The 12,502-nt window shown below is 41.9% G+C and overlaps 2 protein-coding genes across 2 annotated transcripts in view; both read right to left on the reverse strand.

The window, feature by feature from the left end:
- LOC133619851 (uncharacterized) overlaps nt 1–12,502 on the reverse strand; it is a 46,050-nt gene that overhangs the window by 28,983 nt on the left and 4,565 nt on the right. The window lies entirely within an intron of this gene.
- LOC133619207 (uncharacterized) overlaps nt 3,135–12,502 on the reverse strand; it is a 13,932-nt gene continuing 4,564 nt past the window's right edge. Inside the window, exon 2 of the mRNA XM_061980140.2 lies at nt 3,135–5,674. Coding sequence (XP_061836124.2) covers nt 4,122–5,674 — 1,553 coding nt within the window. The 3' untranslated portion in view covers nt 3,135–4,121. The remainder of the gene's footprint in view (nt 5,675–12,502) is intronic.

Below are 12,502 nucleotides of genomic sequence, written 5' to 3' on the forward strand. Positions count from 1 at the left end.
AAATTCATTATTAGGAAAATAATTGCTTGGCTTAGAACATGTTAACACTTTCTTGAAGAGAGACAAAGCTGGGTGTTATTAAAGTGACTCAGGAAATCATGGCTGTCTTGTTTCCTGTTTTAGGGAATACTGCAGTTTATTTATTTAAATCTTGCCATTGTCCAAAGATCTTTATGCAAGAGAAGCACAACCGTCTTTCCATTTTCTGTGCATTCTAAAGCAGTGTTTTTCAACCTTTTCTGAGCCAAGGCACATTTTTTTCATTGAAAAAATCTCGAGGCACACCACCAGCAGAAAACATTAAAAAATGAAATTCAGCAGCCGATATTGACAATAAAATGTTGTTCTCGCAACAGTTGGATATGAATTCAAACCATAACCAAGCATACATCACTATAGCTCTTGTCTCAAAGGTGTACTGTCATGACCTGTCACATCACGCCCTGACTTATTTGGAGTTTTTTGCGGTTTTCCTGTGTGTAGTGTTTTAGTTCTTGTCTTGCGCTACTATTTTGTGGTTGATTGTCTGGTCATGTAAAGATGTACTTTGTGGACGCCGTCTGCTGCTCCACATGCTGTAAGTCAGGGGTGCTCACACTTTTTCTGCAGGCGAGTTACTTTTCAATTGATCAAGTCGTGGGGATCTACCTCATTCATATATATAATTTATATTTACTTATTTATGAAATATATGTTTTTGTTAACAAGTTAAAGGTGTTTAATGATAATGCAAGCATGTTTAACACATATAGTTAATATTGTTAAAAAATTTAAGGTGTTTAATGATAATACAAATATGTTTAATACATATAGGTAATATTGTTAACAAGTAAAAGGTGTTTAAAGATAATGCAAGCATGTTTAACACATATAGTTAATATTGTTAAAAAATTAAAGGTGTTTAATGATAATACAAGCATGTTTAATACATATAGTTAATATTGTTAACAAGTTAAAGGTGTTTAATGATAATACAAGCATGTTTAACACATAGTTAATATTGTTAAAAAATTAAAGGTGTTTAATGATAATACAAGAATGTTTAATACATATAGTTAATATTGTTAACAACTTAAAGGTGTTTAAAGATAATACAAGCATGTTTAACACAAATAGTTAATATTGTTAACAAGTTAAAGGTGTTTAAAGATAATACAAGCATGTTTAACACATATAGTTAATATTGTTAATAAGTTAAAGGTGTTTAAAGATAATACAAGCATGTTTAACACATATAGATTCCTTTCTTTCATGAAGACAAGAATATAAGTTGGTGTATTACCTGATTCTGATGACTTGCATTGATTGTAATCAGACAGTGGTGCTGATAAGGTCCGCATTTTCGAATGGAGGAGAAAAAAAGTCCTCCTTTCTGTCCAATACCACATGAAAGTGGTTGGTTTTTGGCATCTTATTTGTCCAGCTTCCGTACTCCTTTGTATACACTTTACAAGAAATACATTGGCGGCAAACTCCGTAGCTTGCTAGCTTGTGCACGCCAGCTTTCTGAGACTCTTATTTTGTTAGCGCAACTGTGCAACTGTGCAGTCGGTCTTTGGAGTTTTGACGACAGGTACGGCGCCAGAGTCTGTTGAAATAAAGTGTTTCTCGCCTTCCAGTCGGTAATTTTAACGAGCTGGCAGCAGCCAGCGTCATCTCAGAAGACCCTCGGGTGCCGTGAATGTCAATCAAGTGACGAAAGTGACGTCATAGTGAAGATTTATTATCGCTCATTTTTAGGACTATTTTTTTAATGCCTGGCTGGTGATCGACTGACACACCCTTCGAGATCGACCGGTAGCTCGCGATCGACGTAATGAGCACCCCTGCTGTAAGTCTTTGCTGTCGTCCAGCATTCGGTTTTTGTTTACTTTGCAGCCAGTTCAGTTTTAGCTTTGTTTTGCATAGCCATCCCTAAGCTTCAATGGCTTTTCTTAGCGGCACTTGCCTTTTGTTTATTTTTGGTTTAAGCATTAGACACCTTTTTACCTGCACGCTGCCTCCCGCTGTCGTCTGCATATTGTGATCACAACAAACCATCTACAAAGCAATTAGCTACCTACTGCCACCTACTGATATGGAAGAGTATTACACAGTCACTCTGCCGCGCTCTAGACAGCACCGACACTCAACAACGGCACATTTGCGGATTATAATTTCCGGTTTGCAAAAAATATTTTTAACCCAATTAGGGGAAATTACATAATCTCCCACGGCACACCAGACAGTATCTCACGGTACACTAGTGTGCCGCGGCACAGTGGTTGAAAAACACTGTTCTAAAGGGTCAAAAACTGTCATCTATTCAACCAATAAAGCCTTCAAAATTCATCTAAAATGGCAAACATCATTTATATATACACAATTAGTGACAAACAAATGAATCACATGTAATAACCTACTCAGTTAGAGTGTCCGCCCTGAGATCGATAGGTTGTGAGTTCAAACCCCGGCCGAGTCATACCAAAGACTATAAAAATGGGAGCCATTACCTCCCTGCTTGGCACTCAGCATCAAAGGTTGGAATTGGGGGTTAAATCACCAAAAATGATTCCCGGGTGCGGCCACCGCTGCTGCCCACTGCTCCCCTCACCTCCCAGTGGGTGATCAAGGGTGATGGGTCAAATGCAGAGAATCATTTCGCCACACCTAGTGTGCGTGTGACAATCACTGGTACTGGAACTTTAATAATTACCGTATTTTCCGCACTATTAGCCGCACCTAAAAACCACAAATTTACTCAAAAGCTGACAGTGGGGCTTATAACCCGGTGCGCTTTATATATGGATTAATATTAAGATTCATTTTCATAAAGTTTCGGTCTCGCAACTACGGTAAACAGCCGCCATCTTTTTTCCCCGTAGAAGAGGAAGTGCTTCTTCTTCTACGCAAGCAACCGCCAAGGTAAGCACCCGCCCCCATAGAACAGGAAGCGCTTCTTCTTCTACTGTAAGCAACCACCCGCCCGCGTAGAAGAAGAAGAAGCGCGCGGATATTACGTTTCATTTCCTTTGTGTGTTTACATCTGTAAAGACCACAAAATGGCTCCTACTAAGCGACAGGTTTCCGGTTCATGAAAAGACGCAATCTCTCCATCCGCACACGGACTACTATTTCACAGCAACTGCCTAAAGACTTTCAAGAAAAGCTGGCTACTTTCCGTGCATATTGTAAAAACAAGATAGCTGAAAAAAAGATCCGGCCAGAGAACATTATCAACATGGACGAGGTTCCACTGACTTTTGATATTCCTGTGAACCGCACTGTGGATACAACGGGAGCACGTACGGTGAATATTCGCACCACAGGGAATGAGAAGTCATCCTTCACTGTGGTTCTAGCTTGCCATGCTAATGGCCAGAAACTTCCACCCATGGTGATATTCAAAAGGAAGACCTTGCCAAAAGAGACCTTTCCAGCCGGCGTCATCATAAAAGCTAACTCGAAGGGATGGATGGATGAAGAAAAGATGAGCGAGTGGTTAAGGTAAGTTTACGCGAAGAGGCCGGGTGGCTTTTTTCACGCAGCTCCGTCCATGTTGATATACGACTCCATGCGCGCCCACATCACGCTGGTTTTTAATATATTATTAAAGTTTGACTGACCTATCTGACTGTTTTTTTGACATTCCTTTAGCGCAGTTAGATGCGGCTTACAACACGGGGCGGCTTATAGGTGGACAAAGTTTTGAAATATGCCGTTCATTGAAGGCGCGGCTTATAACCCAGGGCGCCTTATGGTGCGGAAAATACGGTACAGTATTTTGGTCATGTTCGACATTTTCTGTCAGAAATGAATTGCCTAGATGCATTCATATTGCAAAGCATTTTTACACGACTTCCATCAACAAAAATAGCATCGGCAGATTTTGCGAGCGACGACGACGACGACTTTCAAATGAGGATCCAGAACCGAGTGTCTGCTAAAATTGTGGTATCACAAATTAATTATTTTTCTACTGTGTGTACTCATCTAATTAAACTTAATTTGACCTTGGACAGGAGTATAACTCTTACAGCGCACTAAACCTAATTATTTCTACTGCTGTGTGTTCTCGGGTGACCATGCAAATGTCCCATTTCAGTGTAACTTTGGCCACAAATTGAACAGCTAAAAGTTTTTCAATCCGTGTGTTTCATTTTGTGTCGAGTCAAACTTAGTCTATGCGAAAAGCTTTTACTACAAACGGAGCAACTAAATGGTCTTTCTCCAGTGTGCGTTCTCATATGGTCAGTCAAATTGCCCTTATGAGAAAAGGTTTTGCAGCAAACTGAACAATTAAAGGGTCTTTCTCCTGTGTGTGTTCTCATGTGTTGAGTCAGATGGCATTTTTTAGTAAAGCCCTTATCACAAACTGAGCAATTAAATTGTTTTTCTCCTGTGTGCATGCTCATGTGTACAGGCAATTCTCTCCTTCGAGAAAACCTTTTACCACAAACTGAACAACTAAATTTTTTTTGTCCTGTGTGCTTTCTCATGTGTTCAGTCAAACTGCTCTTGTGAGAAAAGTTTTTACCACAAACTGTACAGTTAAACTGCTTTTCTCCCGTGTGTGTTGTCATGTGTTGAGTCAAACTGTTTTTGTGAGTAAAGTTTTTACCACAAACTAAACAATCAAAGGGTTTTTCTCCTGTGTGTGTTCTCATGTGTTGAGTCAAACTGCTGTTTTGAGAAAAGTTTTTACCGCAAACTGAACAATTAAATTGTTTTTCTCCTGTGTGTGTTGTCATGTGTTGAGTCAAATGGCACTGTAAAGTGAAGCTTTTACTGCAAACTGAACAATCAAAGGGTTTTTCTCCTGTGTGCGTTCTCATATGTCTAGTCAAACTGCTGGTTTGAGAAAAGCTTTTACCGCACACTGAACAAATAAATAGTTTTTCTCCTGTGTGTGTTCTCATGTGTGGAGTGAAACTGCTCTTGTGAGAAAATCTTTTACCGCAAACAGAACATTCAAATGGTCTCTCCCCTGTGTGCGTTCTCATGTGTTGAATCAAACTGCTTGTTTGAGAAAAGCTTTTACTGCAAACGGAACAATTAAACGGCTTTTCTCCGGTGTGTGTTCTCATGTGTTGAGTCAAACTGCTTTTGTGAGAAAAGTTTTTAGCACAAACAGAACAATCAAATGGTCTTTCTCCAGTGTGTGTTCTCATGTGTTGAATTAAAACGCTATTTTGAGAAAAGCTTTTGCCGCAATTTGAACAATTAAATGGTTTTTCTCCCGTGTGTGTTCTCATGTGTTGAGTCAAAAGGCTCTTTTTAGTACATATTGTGCCACAAACTAAACAGCTCAAATTCTTTTTACATGTCTTCTTTTTAGAGCATTCAGAGTGTTTGTGGTCAGTGTGAGTCCTCATATCACCTTCACAGTCTGTATCGCTGCTCAAAGAATCTTCAACCTCTTTTTCAGCCTCACTATCTGATAGTGGAGCTAAATGGTTGTCTACTGGTGGTTTCTCTTCATCATCTTCAGTCTTCACAGAGATAACAGTCAGTGGCAACTTGGTGAGATCAGCTTCTTCCTGCCCTAGAAGACACTCTCCCTCCTGAGTGATGCAGAGTTCCTCCTCTTCCTTTTTAATGTGAGGTGGCTGTGAAGCTTCCTGCTTCAAAGTGGGGCTCCCGCCCTGCAGGTGAGGCGCAAGTTCTTCATAATGACCAATCAGCTGCTGGACGTCTGAGGAACACAAATATACGTTTGATGTGTTTTGTTATGATGGATAATCTCTGTGTTGCACATAGGGTTGGCCGGGTTAATGATTGTTAGAGATGTCCGATAATGGCTTTTTTGCCGATATTCGATATTCCGATATTGTCCAACTCTTAATTACCGATTTCGATATCAACCGATACCGATATATACAGTCGTGGAATTAACACATTATTATGCCTACCGTATTTTCCGCACTATTAGCCGCACCTAAAAACCACAAATTTACTCAAAAGCTGACAGTGCGGCTTATAACCCGGTGCGCTTTATATATGGATTAATATTACGATTCATTTTCATAAAGTTTCGGTCTCGCAACTACGGTAAACAGCCGCCATCTTTTTTCCCCGTAGAAGAGGAAGTGCTTCTTCTTCTACGCAAGCAACCGCCAAGGTAAGCACCCGCCCCCATAGAACAGGAAGCGCTTCTTCTTCTACTGTAAGCAACCACCCGCCCGCGTAGAAGAAGAAGAAGAAGCGCGCGGATATTACGTTTCATTTCCTTTGTGTGTTTACATCTGTAAAGATCACAAAATGGCTCCTACTAAGCGACAGGTTTCCGGTTCATGAAAAGACGCAATCTCTCCATCCGCACACGGACTACTATTTCACAGCAACTGCCTAAAGACTTTCAAGAAAAGCTGGCTACTTTCCGTGCATATTGTAAAAACAAGATAGCTGAAAAAAGATCCGGCCAGAGAACATTATCAACATGGACGAGGTTCCACTGACTTTTGATATTCCTGTGAACCGCACTGTGGATACAACGGGAGCACGTACGGTGAATATTCGCACCACAGGGAATGAGAAGTCATCCTTCACTGTGGTTCTAGCTTGCCATGCTAATGGCCAGAAACTTCCACCCATGGTGATATTCAAAAGGAAGACCTTGCCAAAAGAGACCTTTCCAGCCGGCGTCATCATAAAAGCTAACTCGAAGGGATGGATGAAGAAAAGATGAGCGAGTGGTTGAGGTAAGTTTACGCGAAGAGGCCGGGTGGCTTTTTTCACGCAGCTCCGTCCATGTTGATATACGACTCCATGCGCGCCCACATCACGCTGGTTTTTAATATATTATTAAAGTTTGACTGATCTATCTGACTGTTTTTTTGACATTCCTTTAGCGCAGTTAGATGCGGCTTATAACACGGGGCGGCTTATAGGTGGACACAGTTTTGAAATATGCCGTTCATTGAAGGCGCGGCTTATAACCCAGGGCGGCTTATGGTGCGGAAAATACGGTAATTTTGTTTTGATGCCCCGCTGGATGCATTAAACAATGTAACAAGGTTTTCCAAAATAAATCAACTCAAGTTATGGAAAAAAGTGCCAACATGGCACTGCCATATTTATTATTGAAGTCACAAAGTGCATTATTTTTTTTTACCATGCCTCAAAACAGCAGCTTGAAATTTAGTACATGCTCTCCCTGAGAGCGCATGAGGAGGTTGAGGTGGGCGGGGTTGAGGTGAGGGGGTAGCGGGTAGCGGGGGGTGCATATTGTAGCGTCCCGGAAGAGTTAGTGCTGCAAGGGATTCTAGGTATTTGTTCTGTTGTGTTACGGTGCGGATGTTCTCCCGAAATGTGTTTGTCATTCTTGTTTGGTGTGGGTTCACAGTGTGGCGCATATTTGTAACAGTGTTAAAGTTGTTTATACGGCCACCCTTAGGGTGACCTGTATGGCTGTTGACCAAGTACGCGTTGCATTCACTTGTGTGTGTGAAAAGCCGTAGATATTATGTGACTGGGCCGGCACGCAAAGGCAGTGCCTTTAAGGTTTATTGGCGCTCTGTACTTCTCCCTACGTCCGTGTACACAGCGATGTTTTAAAAAGTCATAAATGTTACATTTTGAAACCCATACCGATAATTTCCGATATCACATTTTAAAGCATTTATCGGCCGATAATATCGGCAGTCCGATATTATCGGACATCTCTAATGATTGTGATACATTTAAGATCGATTTTAGTGGGCAGCTGTTAGCATAGCCTTAATTAAAGGGGAACATTATCACCAGACCTATGTAAGCGTCAATATATACCTTGATGTTGCAGAAAAAAGACCATATGTTTTTTTAACCGATTTCCGAACTCTAAATGGGTGAATTTTGGCGAATTAAACGCCTTTCTAATATTCGCTCTCGGAGCGATGACGTCACAACGTGACGTCACAACGTGACGTCACATCGGGAAGCAATCCGCCATTTTCTCAAACACCGAGTCAAATCAGCTCTGTTATTTTCCGTTTTTTCGACTGTTTTCCGTACCTTGGAGACATCATGCCTCGTCGGTGTGTTGTCGGAGGGTGTAACAACACCAACAGGGACGGATTCAAGTTGCACCAGTGGCCCAAAGATGCCAAAGTGGCAAGAAATTGGACGTTTGTTCCGCACACTTTACCGACGAAAGCTATGCTACGACAGAGATGGCAAGAATGTGTGGATATCCTGCGACACTCAAAGCAGATGCATTTCCAACCATAAAGTCAAAGAAATCTGCCGCCAGACCCCCATTGAATCTGCCGGAGTGTGTGAGCAATTCAGGGACAAAGGACCTCGGTAGCACGGCAAGCTATGGCGGCAGTTTGTTCCCTCAAACGAGCGAGCTAAACCCCCTGGATGTCTTGGCTCACACCGTCCCTTATGCCACCGAAGATGATCAAGAGAAGAATATCGACCCTAGCTTCCCTGGCCTGCTGACATCAACTCCAAAACTGGACAGATCAGCTTTCAGGAAAAGAGAGCGGATGAGGGTATGTCCACAGAATATATTAATTGATGAAAATTGGGCTGTCTGCACTCTCAAAGTGCATGTTGTTGCCAAATGTATTTCATATGCCGTAAACCTAGTTCATAGTTGTTAGTTTCCTTTAATGCCAAACAAACACATACCAATCGTTGGTTAGAAGGCGATCGCCGAATTCGTCCTCGCTTTCTCCCGTGTCGCTGGCTGTCGTGTCGTTTTCGTCGGTTTCACTTGCATACGGTTCAAACCGATATGGCTCAATAGCTTCAGTTTCTTCTTCAATTTCGTTTTCGCTACCTGCCTCCACACTACAACCATCCGTTTCAATACATTCGTAATCTGTTGAATCGCTTAAGCCGCTGAAATCCGAGTCTGAATCCGAGCTAATGTCGCTATAGCTTGCTGTTCTTTCCGCCATGTTTGTTTGTGTTGGCTTCACTATGTGACGTCACAGGAAAATGGACGGGTGTATATAACGATGGTTAAAATCAGGCACTTTGAAGCTTTTTTTAGGGATATTGCGTGATGGGTAAAAAAAAATTTTAAACTTCGAAAAATATAATAAGCCACTGGGAACGGATTTTTATTGGTTTTAACCATTCTGAAATTGTGATAATGTTCCCCTTTAATATGTGACAGCATGTGAGGTGAGTGTGTGGGCGAGCGAGGTGAGGGAGTGCGGGGAGTGGCTAGTGTTTTGTTGGATTGGCTGTGTGCAAGACCTCAATAAAGCCACGATTTGCAACTAATCGCCGGACTCGTCATTTACCCTGGAGTTCGGAGCTGTGGAGACCCACTGCCGGGTAGAGTGAAGGGTGAAACCTCCGTCTTCCATCGTTGTATCGCGCAGCCAAAGTGTTCCCAAACGGGAGACCTTAATGAGGCAGGAGAGTCTTCCAGCTCTGGCTTTTACATGTTGTCCTAGCCCGGTCGCTGCTAGCATGTGTGCTCGTTCGGTACACCTTCGAACCGAACCGAAACCCCCGTACCGAAACGGTTCAATACAAATACACGTACCGTTACACCCCTAATATACATACATACCAGTGACGTGCTGTGAGGTTGATGGCTGGTGAGGCACTGACTTCATCACAGTCAGATTTACAAACATATGAACCCTAAAGAGCATCTTATTCACCATTTGATTGGCAGCAGTTAACGGGTTGTGTTTAAAAGCTCATACCAGCATTCTTCCCTGCTTGGCACTCAGCATCAAGGGTTGGAATTTACTTATAAATGAAGTCCATGCGCAGCTCCTTTGTACAAAAGCATCGATAACTTGTTTATAGAAGTCTTCCTTATCTTTCTTCAGTTTTAAAAGTCTCTCTGTCTTGATGGAGATCTTCCTTTAAGTATTGCTTCGATTGAAAGTCCAGTTTAGAAAACTGTTTTATTTTAGATATGTAATCCTCCATGTTAATAGACCAGGCAAGAGGAAAAAATAAACGATCGCTGCAAACTGTTGCTGCTTGTTGTCACTTCTTCTGCAGCCGAGTAGTCCACCAGGAGGCGGGATTACTGCGAGCCTCACACAGTGCGTCTTTTGCAGCCGTTTTATGATTGCTCAGCACAAGAAATACGTTACACACATACAGTTGTTGACAAAATACACTGTACATTATATACCTCAGCTAACTAAACTATGGAAATGTAAAATATAATTCATATAGCAATACAGTCTCACTGCACAGCAGGCCAGCAGTTAGCCGAGTCATTGCACAATCCATGTTGAGGCACTGAGTGACGTGCCTCAACTGGCTGCTGATCACCGCACCGTCTCTTCTCAGTATTTGAACGGCAAATGTGAAAATTCAGCGATTTTGAATAAAAATAATCTAAAACTGGTGAAGTTAAATGGAAAATAACTTTATAGTATAATCACTGGATACCGTATTTTCCGCACTATAAGGCGCACCTAAAAACCACAAATTTTCTCAAAAGCTAACAGTGCGCCTTATAACCCGGTGCGCTTTATTACGATTCATTTTCATAAAGTTTCGATCTCGCAACTTCGGTAAACAGCCGCCATCTTTATTCCCGGTAGAACAGGAAGTGCTTCTTCTTCTACGCAAGCAACCGCCAAGGTAAGCACCCGCCCCCATAGAACAGGAAGCGCTACCGCCCGCCCCCGGAAGAAAAAGAAGCGCGGCGATATTTCGTTTCATTTCCTTTGTGTGTCTACATCTGTAAAGACCAGACTACAAAATGGCTCCTACTAAACGACACGCTTATAACGCAGAATTTAAACTTAAGGCAATAAGTCATGCCGAAGAACACGGAAATAGAGCAGCAGCAAGAGAATATAACATAAATGAATCAATGGTGCGTAGGTGGAGGAAGCAAGAAGATGACCTGCGCCAGGTAAAGAAGACAAAACAGAGCTTCCGAGGGAACAAAGCAAGATGGCAACAGTTGGAGGACGAACTCGAACAGTGGGTTGTTGAGCAGAGAGCAGCAAGCAGAAGTGTCAGCACCATCACTATTCGAATGAAGGCAACAACGCTAGCAAGCGAACTTCACCTGGATGATTTTAAAGGTGGTGCTTCTTGGTGTTTCCGGTTTATGAAAAGACGCAATCTCTCCATCCGCACACGGACCACTGTTTCACAGCAACTGCCTAACGACTTTAAAGAAAAGCTGGCTACTTTCCGTGCATATTGTAAAAAGAAGATAGCGGAAAAAAAGATCCGGCCAGAGAACATTATCAACATGGACGAGGTTCCACTGACTTTTGATATTCCTGTGAACCGCACTGTTGATACAACGGGAGCACGTACGGTGAATATTCGCACCACAGGGAATGAGAAGTCGTCCTTCACTGTGGTTCTAGCTTGCCATGCTAATGGCCAGAAACTTCCTCCCATGGTGATATTCAAAAGGAAGACCTTGCCAAAAGAGACCTTTCCAGCCGGCGTCATCATAAAAGCTAACTCGAAGGGATGGATGGATGAAGAAAAGATGAGCGAGTGGTTAAGGGAAGTTTACGCGAAGAGGCCGGGTGGCTTTTTTCACGCTGCTCCGTCCATGTTGATATACGACTCTATGCGCGCCCACATCACAGATGGTGTCAAAAAACAAGTGAAGCACACAAATACAACACTCGCCGTCATTCCGGGTGGATTAACCAAAGAACTCCAACCGCTGGATATTGGTGTCAACAGGGCATTCAAATCACGACTGCGAACTGCGTGGGAAAAATGGATGACCGAAGGCGAACACACCTTCACTAAGACGGGCAGACAGCGCCGGACGACATACGCCAACATCTGCCAGTGGATTGTAAATGCCTGGGCAGATATTTCGGTCACAACTGTGGTCCGAGCTTTCCGGAAGGCAGGATTCACAGAACTGCTGGACAACAGCGACACTGACTCCGATGACTTCGAAGAGACGGAGCCGGCCATTTTGGAACCCACGCTTGCGCAACTTTTCAATTCGGACACCGAAGACGAAGAATTCGAAGGATTTACCGGTACGAATGAAGAATAACTTCAGAAAGTGAGCGCTATGTTTATTTTGTGTGTTGTGTGTTGTGACATTAACGTTCGAGCAACATTACCGGTATGTTGCTATTGCTCTACACCATTTTGAATTTTACTATGTTTGTGATTGCACATTTGTACATTTTGGGACAGAGTTGTTAGAACGCTGGTTTTCAATATATTATTAAAGTTTGACTGAACTATCTGACTGTTTTTTTGACATTCACTTTAGCGCAGCGTAGGCGCGGCTTATAGTCCGGGGCGGCTTATTGGTGGACAAAATTATGAAATATGTAATTCATAGAAGGTGCGGCTAATAATCCGGTGCGCCTTATAGTGCGGAAAATACGGTACATATAACAATTTAATTCATTTAATTTTTTTTTCTTTTTAAATTTGTTTCTTTCCATGATGGCATGCACGTCACTGATACACACACATATATATATATATATATATATATATATATATATATATATATATATATATATATATATATATATATATATATATATATATATATATATATATATATATATATATACACACACATATATACATATATACA

This window comes from Nerophis lumbriciformis, linkage group LG20, assembly GCF_033978685.3.
Source record: "Nerophis lumbriciformis linkage group LG20, RoL_Nlum_v2.1, whole genome shotgun sequence".
NCBI classification, from domain to species: Eukaryota; Metazoa; Chordata; class Actinopteri; order Syngnathiformes; family Syngnathidae; genus Nerophis; species Nerophis lumbriciformis.